At 32.3% G+C, this 21,677-nt stretch overlaps 1 protein-coding gene and 1 long non-coding RNA gene across 2 annotated transcripts in view; both read right to left on the bottom strand.

Annotated features, from left to right (window-relative positions):
- The window catches only part of LOC132735677 (SLIT-ROBO Rho GTPase-activating protein 1-like), a 93,042-nt gene that overhangs the window by 3,529 nt on the left and 67,836 nt on the right, over positions 1-21,677 (bottom strand). Inside the window, exons 5-15 of the mRNA XM_060722658.1 lie at positions 18,023-18,214; positions 15,675-15,776; positions 15,034-15,201; positions 12,244-12,356; positions 9,554-9,610; positions 8,405-8,507; positions 7,805-7,943; positions 7,193-7,330; positions 6,169-6,271; positions 5,061-5,270; positions 4,228-4,298 (exon numbers count right to left, since the gene is read on the bottom strand). Of these exons, the coding sequence (XP_060578641.1) occupies positions 4,228-4,298; positions 5,061-5,270; positions 6,169-6,271; positions 7,193-7,330; positions 7,805-7,943; positions 8,405-8,507; positions 9,554-9,610; positions 12,244-12,356; positions 15,034-15,201; positions 15,675-15,776; positions 18,023-18,214 (1,396 nt within the window). The remainder of the gene's footprint in view (positions 1-4,227; positions 4,299-5,060; positions 5,271-6,168; positions 6,272-7,192; positions 7,331-7,804; positions 7,944-8,404; positions 8,508-9,553; positions 9,611-12,243; positions 12,357-15,033; positions 15,202-15,674; positions 15,777-18,022; positions 18,215-21,677) is intronic.
- LOC132735676 (uncharacterized) lies at positions 13,246-14,418 on the bottom strand. The gene is made up of 2 exons (XR_009626484.1): positions 13,974-14,418; positions 13,246-13,823 (listed from the first exon to the last, which is right to left on the bottom strand). It is a non-coding gene; the product is annotated as an uncharacterized LOC132735676 (long non-coding RNA).

Below are 21,677 nucleotides of genomic sequence, written 5' to 3'. Positions count from 1 at the left end.
CATCTTTACAACTTCTGACTAGAAGAAAAATAATTAAAACACTGAACATTAGAGACAAAACATTCTTGGGTAAGAGGTAATCTTCTTATATAAGGCAACCTCAAGTTCACTGGTATTAAAGAATCTAGGGCATTTGCCCACCAGGACATTTGCCTCCCCCCACTTTTCCCCCACATTCTAAAAATACATCATTGGACATTTGCATTTCAGTGGAAATGTAAACCCCCAAGTTTAGTCATTTGCTAAATGTATGTCAAATGCAATTTTAAGCTTATGTTTCAAGTAATGATGCAATACACACATTATTATTGAAATAAATGTATGGGGAGCAAAATGTCCTATGAACCAAATGTCCTTCTACTGGTGGTATACATGTATTGCTGTGGTCAAATATTTTCCGATACTATAAAAAAGCTGAATGGTATTTTGTACAAAGGAACGTTTATAAGTTGTAGGTTTGAATAAAAAAACAACTAATATCACATTTTTAGACAGGATATCCCCCAAAAACCATCCCAAAGCTCCATTAAGGTGACAACGGAGTCAATTATTACTGAAAATACCTAAAATGAGATTCTTTGCTTAGTAGATTTATCAACCTTTTCTGAACACATTCGTGATTTAATTTTGGAAGCAGTTAGTCCAAAAAATGTGTTTTTAAACGTTTTAAAACGGTACCTGTACCATTTTTATCTGCTATTCGCGTAACTTGTCAATTATCGATAACGCTCCGCCCCCTGTTGAGGCATCAATGAGGGAAATCGGTAGTTCCATATATCCGTGAATTACCCGTCCATACTGGTCCATACTACTCGTAATTCATGTATCGTACAAATACCGTACATCTTTTATGAATATCGTCTACCTTTTATTAAGCATTTTTATAAAATAAGAAATTGTCGGCCAATGTACGTAACATAATGTATGAAACATAAATAATTAAGCATAGCGGCAAATCGCACGACCACGGGTTGATTTAAAATATAGTTGCTAAAATATCCATAATGTGTGAAAATAATTTGTCTGTCCCGTTAATCTGATAGATATTACATTGAGTTTATGGACTTTTGTACGGATTCATCGGCTTGCTTTACATTCAACCTCGTTTTCTAACAATGTCAAGTAAAACAACAACAAAAACAGACAACATTTTTTATGTGAACGCCTGTATGACTTGTGGTAAGGTGTCACCATTTTAGATTGTTTAAGGATGATCATTTCTCTATGAATCAATAAAAAAAGATATTAATATATACTATCAGTGAATGCTCTGAATAAATTGTTCGCCAGTAAATCGAACACAGTACTAATAAACCTGGGACAAAGTATGGAATTTATTGTATATCCCAGTAGAAACTGGATATCTATGCCGTGCATAGATGATTTTCATGATAAAAGAAGTCATAAAGGTTAGATCATAATGATCGAGTGATACCTTTTATTTCTATTATAATATGTCAAGCATTTATTTCAATTTGGAGGAAGAAATATATAATATCTCGTTTTTATTTTTACATTTACCATGGACTTTAAAAGACCATCAGAAGCTCAGTTTTTTGTTATTTTAATTTATATTTTAACGGAATTTCATACACGAATACACAGACAGAGTGACACTGGTATAATATAATAATAATGCTGATGATAATAATAATAATCTTCAAAAGTGAAACAATTAAATACCCCGCTAGCGGTGCGCAAATACGTTCCATTTCCCCCCACCGAGTGCCTCAAATTTTACCGAAAGTCACGTGACATGTGCGACCGACAGTAAATCACGTTAAGATTTGAAGAAATTTCTGTTATAAACTGATATTAATCCGCAACTTTTTAATTGGTCAGATGTCACTGGGTCATAAAATGTTGTTAGAGTATGTTAGCGCAACTTGTGACCCTCTCTGGTGCGATATTTGTGTATTATGCAATTATTTAGCGTGAAACGTAGGGGTCCGAGAGAGAACAGCCGATTTATGACACTTCGTTTGATGCGGGTCGGACTTACTTTGAATCGGCATAACTTTTTTAATAATCAAGCAATTAACATGCGGTTTAAAGCACATGAAAGGGAATTTATTTACGGAGGGAACCGTGTCAGGGATTTTTGTTTGCTCAATCAGCGACTTAATTATCTTTAATTACGTAATATGTATGGTGAAAAAAGTCGCATAAAATATTTGACGTTACGTAATATTTTTTTGAGAAAAGATAGAAAAAATTTGAGACACGGTTCCCCAGATATTATAGGTATGTTTATTTTCCAAAAGTTTGATGACAAAAAAGTAAAAAATGACTTTGATATGACGATTTAAAATTTTAGGATTTTTATTAAAAATCAATCATTTACAAAGGCATTTTTTTCAAATATGTTATTTTTTATGTTGATCAACGACATTTAATGCACAAAGATTAAATAAATAACAATTATTACTAAAATAAGTTGGTTTAAATGACATTTATGTGAGTACCACGGAAAGTGTCTGTTGTCACCTTAATAGGGTACAGCTGCGTTATTACAAAAAATTTGTAATATTACATCTTTGCTTACATAGAAACACCAATACTTTTCACAAAACATTGTCTTTAAAGCTACAATTCTTTAACAAGATTATTGTTTTTTTCCTCAATGAATAAAGAGAAAAAAAACCATCTAGTTACTTCATGTATTTCATTTTTTGGCAAGATAAATATACAGAGAGGACAATCATAAGTTAATGCAGCTCTTGGTCCAATGCCTTTCTCGATTAATGTATAAATACCTACACATATATATCTCTTGGATAAAATTGTATTCAAAAATGCTAGACTATATATTCCCATCCCAACAAACACTGAAAGCACACTTGTACACCAATACATAATATTATCTTTTATACTTGTTTTCCAGTCTGGTTATAAGTCATATAAACATTATGGCTTTTTTGTAGGTTTCTTTTTTCTTTTTTTTTTGCTTTGCTTGAAGTGTCAGACTCCCATGGTCACTCCCCCCATCCCGTAAGGTACATCATTTCAGATAATGGTAGGCACCAGCGTACAACCTTGTCCTTATGTAAGCTAGCTGGATAGCTTCCTCCGAGTAAAGGCTTTAATACTAAACAAAGTTCAAATCCAAAGCAACGAGGCGCAAGTAAGTCTAAAGCCATAACCACTGAGAAACGTTCAATATTAAAATATTTTAAATGACCCGTAAATGTTTTTATCGACACATGACTGTGACAGCATAAAACATCAAGTTCAAAACCAAACAAAAATAGAAAAACACAAAACTGTTCAATGAGTAGCAAAGACAAGATGACTTCAAAACAATGCTATAAAATTGCCTAAAAAAAAACCCAAAAAAAACTTGTAATAAAAAAGAGAGAACACTATAAAAATATCAATGTCATAATACTGACACGTAGCAAGAAGGAAGGCAACATAGGGATTAAGTAAGAGTATATAAAGTTTCACGAGGAGTTTGTCACAAAGCTTGAGATTGCCTTTATTTTCACATAACTGGGTTAACAAGACAAAGTAGCATAGTTCAAATCTTACCCATGATTGAATCTAATGTAATCATATATAAACAATATTGTTATATTCTGCATTAAAACACATTCCTAACATTAAGAAAGAAAGTTCACAAACCAGTCTAAAATTGACATTCTCTACCATTGGTCAATTTAAAGAATAAATTCAAAATCAACCAATTAGATGCTAAGTCTTTGACTGGTTTGTTTTATCAAGCTTTAAAAACTTATGATAAGAATAATTTTGAATTTTATAATAGAGACATAAAAATATATTTATCAAACATTAAAAATGTTTATTGAACATTAACAATACATGTATATCTCAAAACTGAGTAGACTGCCTTTTGCAATATATCTTTTATTATTTAGCTCCTTCTTCATCACCAACAAGAAAACACAAAAGTAGCACTAACAAAGCTCAGCTGAAAATTGAAATCTACAAATTCTTGCCAACTTACATAATATTAAGACTAATTCATTGACTTAGTTATGTGGAAAAAAAAAGATTTATATACAAAAATCCATTTAACAAACATTCAATTTTGTTAGTTTCAGAAAATAATAGTTTACAAATCACTTATGCCTAAAGAATTATATGTGGAGGACAAAATATTCAGTAAATCAACATATAACTTCCTATGATATTATATCATTAAAAAACCGCCTTTTTTTTTCAAATTGTTAAAGGTCATATCTAATCTGTTAAAGAATGTTTTACCTTCATCATCATCATCACTCTGCATTGAACTTTCTCCTTCCTCATCCTCCATTCCATCTAACGAATCTTGTCTGTAAATTTTAAATCATATATTCATATATAATGTATACTTTAAATCGCATAAATACATGCATATCATATATTGTATCTACAACATTGATCTATGATCTAATTTTAAATAATCATATTGGATAAACCAGTCAACGTTCTTTTTTTGCAAGAAAGGTACAAGTTGAAATTCAATTCAAAAAGTAAGGCATGAAGCATGTAAAAACAATGCCTATAGCACAAAACAATTTAATATTTGAGCCGTGTCACGACAAAACCAACATAATGGGTTTGCGACCAGCATGGATCCAGACCAGTCTGCGCATTTGCGCAGTCTGATCAGGATCCATGCTGTTTGCTATCAGTGTGTTTACTTGTTATAGGGTCTGTAAGCTAACAGCATGGATCCTGATCAGACTGCGCGGATACGCAGGCTGGCTGGTCTGGATCCATGCTGGTCGCAAACATATTATGTTGGTTTTGTCGTGACGCGGCTCATTTCATGATATGGAGCACAGAGAGTACATATATCATCTACTAAGAATGGTACAGCTATTGCTTGTAATCAGGACATAATACACATTAGATTCAATAGACTTAAAAGAATTGTTACAATGACTTTGCTTATCCACTGTGGTGATTTTTGCTACTTTCTCACAACATTAGCATTAGTTTTAAATTAATTTAGTTTCAAATCTGACACAATTTACAGTTCTATCTTTTGAGTAAATATGTATAATTATCTCCCTACAAAATCATGAAAATTGCCAAAAAGATCATCTCACCCCATATCCACTATACATTTCTCATACACCTCTCCCGCGTCGTTAGGGAATATTTCATCCTGGTTACGAATGATAGTTTTAATGACTTCATTAACGTTGGTCTGGAACGTGACCTGGTCCCTGTCTGGAGGTATTGGGATCAACGTGGGCCCAAAACATATGGCAAGATTATACGGGTCCATCATGTTCTCATCAGAATACTCAGATAAACTGAAATATACAACATTTACACATATGAAATGTGATGATGGATAAACTGAAATATACAAGGTACCTTTGAATAAAATTTGAAGTAAATAAACTGAAAACTCTAAGTTTACTCAGATAAACTGAAATATACAAAACTTAATGAGATAAACTGACATATACAAAATTTACTCAGATAAACTGTAATACATTAAGTTTACTCAGATAAACAGAAATACATAAAATCGACTAAGCTGAAAAATACAAAGTTAACTTGGATAAACTGAAATATACAGTTATCTCGGAAAAACTGAAATATACACAGTTAACTTGGATAAACTGAAATATACACATTTAACTTGGATAAACTGAAATAAAGTTTACTCAAGATTTACTAAAATACACAAAGATTACTCAAATAAACAGAATGAAACACTAATTTCAATGCCAAAAAGGCAGACAGTGCAATCCATGATCAAACAGCACAGATGTGGCATAGGTAGAATGAGCATCTGCCAGTAGACTAAGGGTTACCTTTTTATTTTTGGTTGGGTTTTACATCGCACTAACACAGTCATTATAGGTCATATTGTTGACTTTCCAGCTTAACTGGTGGAGGAATACTTCAGGTACACCTCTGTGCACCTGAATAGAACCACCAACCTTTCATAGGCTAGCTGGATGACTTCCTCACATGAAAGAATCCAAAGTGCCTGTCAGGACTTGAACCCAAAGCAGTGAGGGGCAAATGGTTTGAAGTTAATAACCTAAACCACTCAGCCATGGAAGCCCCTACAAAAGCTATAATCATTGCCCTTGTCAGGCTAAAGGTGAATATTCCGAATCAGCGCCCTTGTCAGGCTAAAAGTAAATAGTCCGGAACAAAAATGCCAAATTTGTTTAGATGCTATTAAAGACTTACTGATTAAGGAATGAGAAGAGGTATCGCATCACTATAATAATAGGTCGTGGTAATGACAGCAACAATTCTTTTATCTTGTCAATCTTAGCTTGTTCATCTAGCACTGAAAACATAACATAATACCCAGTAGTGATATAAAATTAACATATATTTTGTATGCCATAGTATTGAAAATTACTAATAACAATGATATACTGGAATTTATTTATTTTTTTTTTTGATTTTCACATTTTAGATTCCATGTTTTGGCATAATTTTTACAGTAATTTCATATAATTATATATATTATAAACACAAAACAAACTGTCATTATGACAAACAAATAATCCAATCTTGTTCTGTAACATTGGTGTAAAGTAGCAAAAATACGATAGTATTTCAAAATTTATATTTTCTGTTGTATTGATTTAGCACTAATTTACGATAATACACTGGAGAGCAATTCTCTGAAGCGTGCTCTTTGATTCTCAAGGCATTAACCTGGATTTTTTATGCAAGTAACTGCAGACTTTTCATTATCATTTAAAAGTGACCTTCAGCCTTTTTTTTGTTGTTGTTGAAAAAACAATTCTGTATTTCAGTAATTTCATCTCTGAAGAAGTGCATCGCATCTCTGTTAAGCCTTCCTCAAAACAGCGTCCCTAGAGTTATTTATAGTGTAAGGTATGTTCCTTTCTTAAAAATAGAAGTTCTGGAAACGAATTGACCGCTCAACTAATTTACATATAGAGAGTGGACCAGTTGATTAGAGGTATCAAGGGATTTCCTTATTGTTTATGTATTTTATCTGCAGCCAGCAAAAGTCATTTTCCACCTCAATTCTTTTAATTTGACAATTATATGAAACAATTTATCTAAAAATAACATACATTGAATTTTACCTTTAGGAAAACTGAAGGCCGCTTTAAACAGCAGTGCTGGACAAAATAGTAAAATTAAATTAAAAACTTTTCTTGTCACATAAAAAATATACTGGTTATTCTATGTAAGATTTAAACAGCCGATATGATATATGACTACTCACTACTGCAGGCTATAAGCTCATCAAATAATGGTAGAGGAAACAATGGCGGTTTAAGCTCGCGGAAAAACATTTTTAGCACGCCTGCTGCGGAGTTTATCTTCTCACAGGCATCCTCTTCATCGGCTAATGGGTCGTCACCTACAGATAATAATAATCATTTTTTACAACAAAATCTTTAATATTTTTTACATATAAAAACAAAAGAAAACTTTGTTGTACACAATCAACATTATTAAATTCAAATGATTTAAATTTATATATCATAAACATTTAAGAAAAGCTGTTTATTAAAACACAAAGACTAATAACAAGATTTTTTTTTGTTAGGTTTTAAGTCATAATGTAAACGCCTTTTTAGCTTACTGGTCGGGGAAAACTTATGTACCGGTACTCACCCATTTATGCATTATTTCAGGCACAAGAGGGCACCTGAGTAGAACCCCCAATCTTCAGTAAGCTATTTGGATAACTGACTAAATACAAGATTAATATGATAAGATAGGAAAGTAACGAAAACATCAGATGTCAACTTTTTAATACATGTATTACATCTCTTTCAAGAATACAAGAACACCTTTTATTCATTCATTAATAATAACGAAAGACACCAACCTTTTTCAAATGCATTCTTAAGGTCATTGATTTCGACCTGTGAGCCGGGAATTCGGAAAATACCCTGATGGTGCATGCCATAAAGATTTAACACTCGTATACAACTCTTGATCACCGTGGGTATCTCATGTCCGGTTGCCTGTAATATATAGACATAACATGTACACTTTGACATAATATATAGACATAACATGTACACTTTGACATAATATTTTTGTGATTTTTTTTTACACATGAAAACTAAACTTCTTCTGTTAAAGTTAGTAAACGTCTATGAAATTGAATACTTTTTAATTGTACACCTTTGTCTCAATAACTCTAATATCTATTTATAACTAGACTGTTAAATACACACCATAGTAATAAATAGTTGCTTCTGATAGTATAAACTTCGGATTTCTCAAGTTGATGAAACTTTTGCTTCTCTAATAATACCATCCCATTTTCTGGCAGAAGACATAACCATGTACTGTATTGCACTACAGATACAAACTTTCTCTTTTGGTCTAATCAGACCACATGGATTAGCAGGCTGACCTGGCTCTTTACTAAAGGTATATGCCAGCTACATGTACCTTTGATCAATAGCAATGTTCTTACCTCTATATACTCTTCAAGGTTGCCACCAAAAAGTTTTGGTTGACCTATTTGAGGGTTTCTACCGATCCTCCTTTTCTTTGGTTTTGGAGGTAGAGATGGGGGTCTAAAAATAATACAAAATATTTTTTTCTTCATTTTTTACCACAATAATGATTATTTTTGTCACAATATCTAAACTCTTTCAACAACTTCATATGTTTCTTTCGAATTGTTTTTACAAAGTTATGTTTTTCATTGATATTTCTTAATCTTGACACCTTATCAAATGTCTACTGCATTAATTAACATAAATTAAATCAATTCCACTTTGATCATTTTAAACTGAATTAACAAATTCCTTAATTCAATCTTTACAAAATTCTTTAATTCAATCTTTACAAGGATTTTCCTGAATTTGACCAAAAAAAACAACTCAACTTTTAAACTTAAGATTAACGCTGGACATGGATTCCTAACAGTGAGGGTTCATTTTAAGCGTCATATCCCAAAATGCAATTGCTACGTAAAAGCTACAATATCCATTGGTTGGGAATTCAATGCGCATTTTTTTTCTTCTCAAAAAATGAAAAAAAAAATCTCTGCATGCCACATATTTTGTTATAGTTTGCTCTACTGATATACATATTAATATATTTCATCATGCACTTCAAACGACTAAACTTTTTTCATTGTCAAGTTGGTTATGGTGATACAAACAAGTATAATCAAGTCCTATTCATGAAAAAAAATCACATTATACAAGGATAAATCTTTCACATCAGATAAATTATACAGAACTAACTTTTTTTTTCATGCTTACTGGTGTGAAATACATGTATAGCCTTTATACATTATAGAATACGAACAGAAAAAAAAAACGTCAATGAAAAAATAATAAAAAAGGATAAATTTAGTGAACTATCGTTACAATCATTCCCAACATGCATGTGATGTTTATAAAGACAAGTTTATGAACTAGTGTACACATTTTATTTAATATCTATAGTGAGCAGAAACTGATTATAACTGTCAAGAGAGGAGCTAAAAATAAATGTGTTGTTTTGTCTTTTAATGCAGTCATACTGTAAGGTGTTACACAAAACTAGCGTAACGTCACAAGTCGGAACTCGAGTTACAACAATTTTGCGAGACGACCTTGACAATAACTACCTGTGAAGGTGTAGTCTTGCACAAAGCTCGAACAAAACTCGTTGTTCCGAGCCTTTTCTGAAAGTAGCACATTAAATAACACTTAAATGTAGCATTATATAATTCCAATTATTCTTAAAGCAAGAATGCTGTGATTAATATTCGTCAATTATTAGTTAACAAAGATTTGAAGAATTTTTCTTGAATTTTGACAGTTTGACCCTGAAGGTCAAATTTGACCCCGAAGATCAAAGTCATTCAGAGATTAAAGTCATACTCCAGACTCCTCAAGATATGTCTAAATGTAGATGTAAACCACAGGTAGGAAAGGTCCAGGTTTGAAGGCCCTACCTTACAGGAATAATACTTATTATACTTATAATAAAGTTATCAATTAGGTTTTTTTGCCATAGTACAGACAAAAAAATACAACCCTGACCTACCCACAGATGCATGGCTATCCCTATAATTCATTTATATATATATATATACATCATGATAGTTAAACATGATACAGTCTTTAACAAAAACTTGAAGAAAAACATTGATGACAGTGAAGCAATGGGCAATGGTCTGTAAACGTATTTAAATAAAAAACGTATTTAAAACATTTTTCCTGCCAATTTTTCCTCCCAAGTTTCTATAGTCGTTCAAAATATTCAAAATAATAAATTATCACCCTACTGAACTTTGTTACCAGCCCTCAAATTCCTAAATGATAAAATCAATAACAGTGTGTAACAGTGTCAAACACTGCACAATTACTGACTCAGGGAGCAACTGAATGTGGATATTGTACTCTAACATGTGCTGCAGTTCATTATTGAGCAATATTTCTATATATACACACACACACACCAATAACCACCAATTCTCTATATATAGCATATCTTAACCTTTTACCCCTCTAAATATAATAGACATGTCCTGTTTTGAATTTGGAATATTCCATTATTAATTGTTACATTATTATTATCAAAAATAAGCAACCAACTGTAAGTAGCCTGGGTGGGCTGGCCCTGGCCACAATCATCACCAACATTACTACATGTTAGAGGGACTGATCTTTAAAAAAAAATATTCAATTTTATGTACCAAACATTTTTGAGGTTTTGTTTAAAGGGTTGGATATGAAGTTACACAAAATTTACAGTAAACATAAAACATAGACTTATTTCACTTTACCAAAATATTTGTTTATATGAAAGGACATTAAAATGAATTTCCATAAGACTTCATTTCTCTTTAAAACTTCACAATTTTTCCACAAGATATTCATTAATACATGATATATTCATTATAACTGGGATAATAAATTATCTATGTTTATGAAAAGTTGAAATGATAACACAATACAATAATAATCTAGCATAAAACTGCCATTGTCAATAAATTTCAAGGATAACCAACCCCCTTTTAATACTGTTGCACTCTCAAAGAGTAACAAATTGTTCAAAGGAATTTGTACAGTTCAAGCATAACCGGACATGGCCTTCAATATTAATATTTAAAAGGAAAGGCAAGAAAAAAAGCTTTAGAACTTTGAAATCAAAATTTTGAAGCATATAGTGAGTAGGACACTTCCTTGAACAAACAAGGCCAATAGTTTTTGTTTATTTGTTCTTATTTTTTGTATGGGTTTTAAGATTTGTTTACTTCTCAGTTTTTCTTTTGTTGGTTTTACCTGTACAGTAATGGTCAACATTGACTTGTTAGCCTTTAAACTCATGGCGAAAAGCTTCAGGTTCATTGTTTAAGATACAAGCAAGCCAATGAATAGAACCACTGATCTTTCATAAGCGAGCTAGAACAGGTCATATTAAAAGACTTATGTTACCATCTTATTCATTTTGGACATTTCTTATGCTAGAACCAAATCAACAGATGCTTGTTTTTTAATGATACTTGTAACATCTACAGATCCTACCTGCAGCAGTCTTCTCCTCAACAAAACATGTGACATTAATCCTTACCAAGCTAAATATCTTAAATGGACTTGTCCATTATTCAATCTGGACCAAACCATTCATCATTTTTAGGGAAAATTTCAATATATGTACAGATTGAATAGCAAACAGTGCAGACCATAATAAGATTGCAGATATGCAAATAGATCTTGGTCTGCACTGGTCACATGGGCAGATGCAGTAGCCGCCAGCAGGCTAAGGGTTTTAATTAACCTTCAGATAATTCCCTATAATAATCAGCTGATGTTACATGAAAGAGAAAAACAAGCACCTGTTGTCTTTATAGTAACAAACAACATTTCTGACGAGACAACATTTACACTAATACTGCACATATACATGTATATTCCTTTATATTAAACACAACATGAAAAAAATAAATATCTTTTGTAATAAAGAACAGAGCTGAATTTGAAACAAAATATACATATACTTCCACTATTCAAAACAAAATTTTGACAGCGGTTATATACAATAATGATTTTATTTTTACTGGATTCATCACTTTAACAAGGGAAATATATGATAAAAGAATGGTGTATTAAAATATAATTGAAGAGTGATTTATATACTGGATTCAGGAATCATATTAATTTTATAGTGCTAATGTATGATAATCGACTTATATACAGAATTTTTTTGCTAAGTGCAATAACTGGTTAACTCCTATTAAATTTAGAAAGACTTAACTCATTACTGCACTAAGAGGATGAGTATTACTTTGTAAAAGAATGATTTATTTACCTGATTCTAACACCAGATGATGACATATCTTCACCTAAAGCCTTCTGTATGGCACTATACTTGGCCTGTAACCTGGCTATACGATTGTTACTCAATGTATATGACCTAAATTTCTGTAAAACAAGAAAAGAATACTTTAGTATACACCAGTATTGTTAATTTGAAAGCCTAATTACATGTATTTATTTCTTCAATTTGATTTTTAATTTAAGCCAAGATAAGTACACAATATTTTGTTGATAATTATGTCTCCTCTATAGGTCTCTCAATCTACCATAAAAGATTCAGGGCGTACAAAAAATCTTTTTTAGTTGTATAGCATTCTCATATGAAAGCACCAGCTGTGAAGACAGGCATAAAATTTTATGCAACTTTTTTTTTTAGAACATAAACCCACATAGTAAAAGTCTGGTCAAATTGTGACTTCTGTTTAAGATATACCGGTAGTCAAAGCTGTGCTAGGATCCTAGACTTTAACAAGAAATGTGTCCAAATGACCCTGTTTTGTTAGTCTATGTACAGACAGCTGGACAGATGGAAAAGGGCTAATCTATATCCCCTCCTCCCCCTCAAGTGGAGGCTTATCAAGAGCTGTCACAGGAGACAGCGAAGCTCGACTAATAAAATACTGGACGCAGTAAGGAGGACAAAACTATGAAAGAAAAATCAATTATGTATAATTATGTATTAAGTTATAGTAAAAAAACATTTGTTAACATAAATTCCAAGATCAAGGGGAATAATTCTAGAAATAGTCACACAAGAGTTATGAACCTTGTCACACAACATGTGTGTAATGATAAGAAATATATATTTGAAGTTTGAAGTAGATACCTTAAAAAGTAAAGAAGTTATAATATTTCTTAAAGAAAATCCTAAGTTCAAAGAGAGATAAATCTGTAAATATTGCTTCAAGAGTTATGAACATTGTCACATAAAATGTAATTGATGATAAGGAATAAGTATTTGAAGTTTGAGGTTGATCCCTTAACAAATAAAGAAGTAACAGTAAACAAGAGCTGTCGGTAGGACAGCATGCTCGACTATTCTTAGTGCTTGATAGTAAAAAAAATGCCTGATACAGTTACCTCCTCCTGTTTACAGGTTGGGGTCATGATGGTGAACAAGTGTGCAAAGTTTCAAAGCCATATGTCAATGGACTTTGAAAATATTTGAACTATTACAAAAACTTTAACGTAAATTCTAAGTCGAAAAAGGGGCATAATTCTGTCAAAATGCTTGATAGAGTTACCTCCTCCTGTTTACAGGTTGGGGTCATGATGTTGAACAAGTGTGCAAAGTTTCAAAGCCATATGTCAATGGACTTTGAAAATATTTGAACTATTACAAAAACTTTAACGTAAATTCTAAGTCGAAAAAGGGGCATAATTCTGTCAAAATGCTTAATAGAGTTACCTCCTGCTGTCTACAGGTTGGGGTCATGATGTTGAACAAGTGTGCAAAGTTTCAAAGCCATATGTCTATGGACTTTGAAAATATTTGAACTATTACAAAAACTTTAACGTAAATTCTAAGTCGAAAAAGGGGCATAATTCTGTCAAAATGCTTGATAGAGTTACCTCCTTCTGTCTACAGATTGGGATCATGATGGTGAACAACTATGCCATATGTCAATGGACTTTGGAAAGATTTGAGATGGTACACAAACTTTGATGTAAATTCTAAGTAAAAAAGTGGCATAATTCTGTCAAAATACTTGATAGAGTTACCTCCTCCTGTCTACAGGTTGGGGTCATGATGGTGAACAAGTGTGCAAAGTTTCAAAGCCATATGTCAATGGACTTTGAAAATATTTGAACTATTACAAAAACTTTAACGTAAATTCTAAGTCGAAAAAGGGGCATAATTCTGTCAAAATGCTTGATAGAGTTACCTCCTCCTGTCTACAGGTTGGGGTCATGATGGTGAACAAGTGTGCAAAGTTTCAAAGCCATATGTCAATGGACTTTGAAAATATTTGAACTATTACAAAAACTTTAACATAAGTGGTTACGCCGACGCCGACGCTCGGGTGACTGCAATAGCTCTACTTATTCTTATCGAATAGTCGAGCTAAAAATAGTATTTTTTGAGGAAAATTCTAAGTTCAAGGGGAGATAAATCTGAAAATATTGGTGCTAGAGTTACGAACCTTGTCACATAAGATGGGGATGATGATAACGTACATATATTTGAAGTATGAGGTTCATCCCTTGACAAATAAAGAAGTAACAGTAAAAAATAGTTTGTTTTTTTGGAAAATTCTAAGATCAAGGGGAGATAAATCTGAAAATATTGGTGCTAGAGTTATGAACCTTGTCACATAAGATGGGGATGATGATAACGTACATATATTTGAAGTATGAGGTTGATCCCTCAACAAATAAAGAAGTAACAGTAAAAATAGTATTTTTTTAGGAAAATTTTAAGTTCAAGGGGAGATAAATCTGAAAATATTGGTGCTAGAGTTATGAACCTTGTCACATAAGATGTGGTTGATGATAAGGAACATATATTTGAAGTTTGAAGTTGATACCTTAAGAAATGACAAAGTTATAGTGAAAAATATTTTACTGCACCAAAACTTAAACCTGAAATCTGGACGCGGACGCCGGGGCGAGTAGGACAGCTCTCCATATACTTCGTATAGTCGAGCTAAAAATGCTTCAAAGAATCCATTCACTATATAAAATTGTATAAACCTCACGACAAAGACTTAAGAAAAATTTCATCATGACCATGATTATAATGGAACTTTATGGAAAATTTATATCATAATCATAATCTTACATGTAGATAATATCCTTCTGTCTCGAGCCTCTGTGCTCGTTTCTTGTCGCTCTCATGTGGAGACCTAGGTGGCGTGTTTTCGTCGGTAAACAAACTGGTTACATCTATATCTTTCCTATTAATCAATTCTGTAAGGGACTTCTCTGTAGCCTCAAGGGATTTCCATGTCTGAATAAAAACAAAATACAAATGAAGCTCAGATCATTAAGCTGTACGTAAATGACCTTACTGATAATAAAGTAACATTGTTATATAAAGATGAAAGCCAGTTTACTGGAAAAAATCATACATGAATAAAACCAGTATCATTAAATAAATATAAAGTTATTCTTCAAAAGTGTTACACAACTTTATCTCAGAATAATTAATAGAAATAATAGAAACGTTTTGAGCATGAACAAACTCGGGTGCTGTGCCCCTCAGGTGTGGCCTTAACCTTGGTAACCTTGACCTTGACCCTGCGACTTCTAAATGAGTCTGCTGACAGTAATGAGCCAAGCCAACCTGCACATTCTGTGAAGTCTGTTAAGGCTACCGATATATACTGTTTGTAGCTTATTTTGTAAAAATCTTAACTTAAAATTTTTAACAATATCCAAAGCAGGGAAAACCCATTTTCAGGACACATGTTATTATGTTACCTCATCATTATCCAGTTTGAGCTGTTCTAGAACTTTCTGTGAGGATTTATAACTCTGTAATAACTGATCCTGTACGGGTTTCTGAGCACTGATTTGTCGAACCTGTAATACAGTAAAATTACATTTATCAACCTTTTTTAAAAATGAACTACATGTTTACATGCTTTAATGGTGGATGTGAAAACTGATTTTCCTCTGAGCATTTTTTCAGGTTCAGGCTTGCACTTGATAAGAGTTATCCACCTTTAACAAGCTTGCTCGATAGCTTACTGGTGCCTACAGTATTGTCTGTAGGAAAATAATAAAAACAGCCCTTTGCAAAATCAATTAACTTTTAGGTGAAAGAAAAAAGCTATGATAGTTTCTTTAAATTGAGAGTTCAAATGATCAACCCTAAGTATGTTGGTTTTTCTACCATAAACTGCTGATTTTTCAAAAACATACAACTGCTAGATTATAATAGTTTCATACCTATAAGCCTATAAAAGGGTCTAATTTAACACAAAGTACTGCTAAAACTTGATATTTATATGTTTGTTTTTTGTTTCAAAATTTTCCCTCACATAAAACAAAGCCCCTTTTTGGGATTTCCCCCCGGGGTGGGACAAAATTTTGTTTTTCAAATCATCCCGGCCCAAAACAGCGCCCCTAAAAATTTAAATTTATCTTTTAAAAAATTTAATAAAAGAAGTAGTCCCCCCGAAACTAATTTAAATTTTTTGAAAAAATGCTTTGGTTATTTAGCTCAAGGGAAACTTGTTTTTTTGTTAACGGGTCCATTTTAGATATGACTCATTTAATGAATTATGCTGCCGTGTGCGAGTTACGATGTTACGTGAGCGTTGAAAAATCATCACCGTTTCCCCGTTATAGAAATTTTGATAACCAAATCCATCACTGAAAAAAATATTAAAATATTTATATTTCATATTAGGATTGTCATTATCATAAGTGAATTTATAAGAATTATTCCAACAAATTTCTCATTTATCAATAATTTGTGACTGTTTATATTTGCATCAAATGATAAACATATTTCTTCAATTAGTTTGTGCATTAAACAAACCATTCTTCTTAAAATTCTGAAAACACTTCAGTCATTGAGTCAAAAGATTTACAGACATATTAAATTTCCATGATAATGTTTTTAATAAATAGCCACTTCAAAAGACCAATGAGAATTTTCAGGATCAACCCTCAGAGGAATTTTTGCACCATCCCTATCTTGTTATAAAATACACATATTTATGTTAAGTATGTTAACAATCACACCTGCTGCAGAGGAACATTCACACAATACAGTTATGCATATGACAGGTGTTAATAAGTAATTAAAAGAATTCCCCTGCATCAATATACCTCTCTTGTAAAGGCAGACTGGTTTATACTAAATACAGTGAAACCTCCATACAGTGGCCCTCTGTAGAACAACTACCTCTGTACAACAAAAGTTCAATTTTTTCCAATAGTACAAGTTCACAAATAAATGTAACCTCTCTAGATCAAACACCTCTCAACAACAACCAAAATCTTGGCCTCTCCAAGGGTGTTGCTTTATAGGGGTTTTACTGTATTACTGTATCTCTAAGTAAGAAACATGTTGAATAAATTCATGCTCAAGAAAATCACAAGATCACAAAACAGCAATATGTTCAGCATCAACTTATATCTGCAGATTATCTTTTCTTATTTTAGTTTTTGATAAAAACGAAAATAAAACAAGGAGTAAAACTGCAAACTTTCCTTGAAATGCCTAACAATTTTCGAGATAAAATAAACAATTTTCAAATTCCTGCAAATATTTTCTAGAGATTTTATATTTTGGCATTGCTGATTTTTTGTAACATAAGTTTAACATTTTATTAAACAGTCTAATTTTGACATCTGGAACAGCTGATTATTCATTAAGGGGATACTGACTATGAGAAGACTGATCTTAATCAGCAAAATATTCAAATGTCTGCTGCAGAGTGACCAAACCAATGAGTCAATGAGGTGATTTTGTTAATGCACTAAAACTATTGGGAAATATTCCAACTCTGTGAGTGCACAAAGTGCAGTTAACTAATTAACAGTCCACACAGGGAAGGGCTTTACAAATAGTTGAAAAATCTAAGTCAAATGTCCCCCCCCCCCTTCCAGTATTCCCTGGGGCGGGTTTACAATTAGCGGGTACTTTAAACTGTACTGTTGTTATTCAAATTGGAACTTAAAATGATAATCATCAATATCAAGTTCTTTTTATTACATGACCATCATTTTGGTGGTGTAGTCTTTGTTTCAGGACAGGTTTGACTATAACACAAGTAATACATAAAGCCTATGTTAAAACACATTAAAATACTTACATCCATTAAATCAGAGACATCGTCTGAGAAGTATTTATTTATAGCTGCATTGGCGACCTCTATATTCAACAAATATTCATTCCTAGCATGCAATGCTTTTAATTTGTTCACGGAGTATTTATCTTGTTTCTGTAAAAAATAAAAATAGACAAGTACAGAAAACATGTTAAAGAATGAACTGTAAGAATTTTTCTATTAAATACATGTGTACATATACAATTCAGGTATTGCATAAATGAAACTACTCAAGACTAGAACAAAAGGATATAGCCTTCAAACATGTACATTTTTCTTGAATTGCAATATTATATTCCTGACATTATTAAGAACCCCTTCTGGCCTTCCCCACTACCCCCAGCTTACCCCGCCTACCCCTCTCACTTTAAGAGAAGTATCTTCAATTATGATAAAATTGCTTTGATAACAACTCAAAGCAAGTTCCAGTATAATTTAGTACTTAGTTCCCAGTTTTTGCAGACATACAGGGCTGTATAGCCTAGCCACGTCCCCTGTTGATCCCCTGGAATAGCAGGCATAGATCAGGTCATCCATCACCAGTGGTGATCCAGCCAATACCAGTATCATTTTGTTATATCCTAAAGATACACAGAACTGCACCAGCTTCAGTTTGCTGTTTCTGAATATTTTTTCTGATCACCCTCACTTGAACATGTATAAAACATTTTCAAATAACAATGGCTGTTCCATGAATTGAGCTAGATCTACAAGATCCTCGTCTAGAATTGTCCTGGATGTTTAAAGTAATTTTTATGATACTGTATGAAAGACAAACAGCAGACAACCGTCTTGGCTCTTCAAAAATAAAAGCATAAACAAAAAACATTCTGCTTAATTAATTTTGTTTTCCACTCCATAAAGTCTCTTGGTTTAAACATATAAACAGATTTACCTAGAATAAACCTCTTAGCTTTAACAGAGTTCATTCTCAGTACACATTATCCTGTTACAGACAAACAAAAATATACAAGTGCAGAAAAACATTCTTAAAATCAATTTTTACTTTAGATGCTATATAAAAACGCACAGAAGAGAACCAGCTGTGAACTTCTGCTGTCCTTAGTCTTCTTTTTGTTAACCTTTGTGATTTGCACATGCACTGTTTTGAATTGCTTATTAAATAATGGTCTTATGCAGCCAGCAGTACAGGAGCATGGCTAAGGTTAAAGGCGGCTGGCTGTGGCCTCTATATGGATGACATTTAGCATGTCAATTTCATCACAAGCAGATGAAATTAATCATGTCAATATGATCACTTGTAGATGACATTAATCATGTCAATATGATCACTTGTAGATGACATTAATCATGTCAATATGATTGCTTGTAGATGACATTAATCATGTCAATATGATTGCTTGTAGATGACATTAATCATGTCAATATGATTACTTGTAGATGACATTAATCATGTCAATATGATTGGATGACATTAATCATGTCAATATGATTGCTTGTAGATGACATTAATCATGTCAATATGATTGCTTGTAGATGACATTAATCATGTCAATATGATTGCTTGTAGATGACATTTAGGACACCAATATAGTTTTCAGTGGATGTTATAAGATATGCCTTTATAGACTTTAGTAGACATTAGGGAGTAATATTATGCTGAGTCATTGCTCTGACATTTCATGCAGCATCATAAAATCACATGAGAACTCATTTATTTTCTTAGGAATAACAAATGGTCAATTATATCACATTTCAAATGCACACAAATAGACATTGGTAAAGTTCAAAATATATTCTGTATAAAATAAAATACTAATATAGTATAGCTGCTATTTATCTTGACAAAATAAATTACTTTTTAAGGAAGAAGTATGAGGTAATTGTGAGTAAATATTACTATTACTAATATTATTCTAGGGAATCAGTTTTATAGGTTGATAACCGTATTTCTTAAAATGGAACATCATCTATTTATACACTGGACAGAGTTCATACAATCTACATGCCAAAAAACATTCCCCCTCATAGGGAAATTTTTCTACTTTTGCCCGCATTTAACTTTAAATTTTTACACCCTTGATTTTTCCCCCTAAAATTTTGATAACCAAACGGCTCCCAAAATTGGAATAAAACCGCGTCGGCCGGGGTTACTAGATTAACTATTCCTTAACTTTTGATTTTTAAATTGACATTTCCCTTTCACCCTTTTTAAATTTTTTCAATCTTTTTAAAATTTTCGGCTTCCCGACAAGGTTTTTCCCCCCGGGGAGTGTTGTTTCCACCTTTCGCCTTTTTTGGACTGGGCCCTTTTTCAGGGGCCTTTTTTAGCTTGCCTTACTCCCCCCATCTGATATTGATGTTTTGTCCCATCGGGCCTTTTAAAATAAAACATGTAGAAATGTCAGCCCCAAATATTTTTGGCTTTAAAAAAAGGGGGTTTGGGGATAAAGGGGGCCAAATTTTAAACATTTACAAACATTTCCCGGGGGAATGTTTCAAATTTCAAAATTTCACCCATGATAATTGTTTTAAAATAAAAATAATATCCCCATGGGGGATTTTGTGAAAGTAGCTTAATTTTTTTAAAAACCAAATTAATGTCAATAAAAACTTTTCCAAAAATAAAACCGGGAACAGTTTGCTTTTTTTTAAAAGGTTTCCGTAGTGAATTTCATTTTCTTTTTCTTATTTAAGGGATCAATTCTTTTGTTTTCATTTTCTTTTGTTGCAGTAGATGACCACAACACCTTATTCTTTATTAAATAAATAAAGTCCAATATTCACTCAGCAGCAAGTACATGTACATTCATTTTATTGTATATCCCAGTTTATAAGCAAACCAAAATTATCATTATCATAATAAACTTTGAAATAACTTTCATTTAGAAATACAGACTTTGGAATTTTCAAATTTAGATCAAGGACTAGGCTAAAATATTCTCAGGAATTTACGTACATAAATCATTGTGTGTGTTTATATTGCAGCTACCTGATAAGAACATGAAGAAAGGAACAAAAATCAAACAAAATCGTTGCGATGCACTTTTTGCTACTTCGCATACACAACTGGGCATGAAAATTCTTAAATCTTTCCAGAACATCTTTATTTCAATACTTTGATGAATAAACATGACAAGATTTTTTGTCACTCACAGATCCTTTAGAATATTTCAAGAGAAGGTTGCTTATTTCCCAGAGAACATAACATATGACTCATCAAATAATTTATTTCTCTATAAAAACACAAAATCTTAGCATTAAAATGAAATGTAACAAAATTTACAAGAACATTTTGTTTTCAATTTGATTTCACTTATAGGACTTAAACGTCTTTGAATTTTGAAAAACTTTTGAATTGTACTTATTACTGTGGCTACTAGAGCTTAAACAAAACATTTAATATTCAATCATTCTCAGTTCCAAGTACAAGGACAATTATTGCTGGTCTACACTGTAGAGGTCATGTATCAACTTGTCCTGCTTTTCTGGTTGAAGTACACTTAAGGTGCTCCTATCTACAATATGTCAGGCATAAGCTGGCACTACAGTAGAACCACCAACCTTCTGTAAGTTAGTTGGATAACCCTCCTAACATGAAAGAATAAAAAAACCTGGACAGGACTTGAATGGTTAGTGGGGCAGGTGGTTTCATGTCAGCAACTTTAACCAAACGGCC

The sequence above is a fragment of the Ruditapes philippinarum genome, unplaced genomic scaffold, assembly GCF_026571515.1.
Source record: "Ruditapes philippinarum isolate M1 unplaced genomic scaffold, ASM2657151v2 ctg741_1_1_1_1, whole genome shotgun sequence".
Taxonomy (NCBI): domain Eukaryota; kingdom Metazoa; phylum Mollusca; class Bivalvia; order Venerida; family Veneridae; genus Ruditapes; species Ruditapes philippinarum.
The sequence above is the reverse complement of the archived record's forward strand: the minus strand, read 5'-3'. Positions and strand labels throughout refer to the sequence as shown.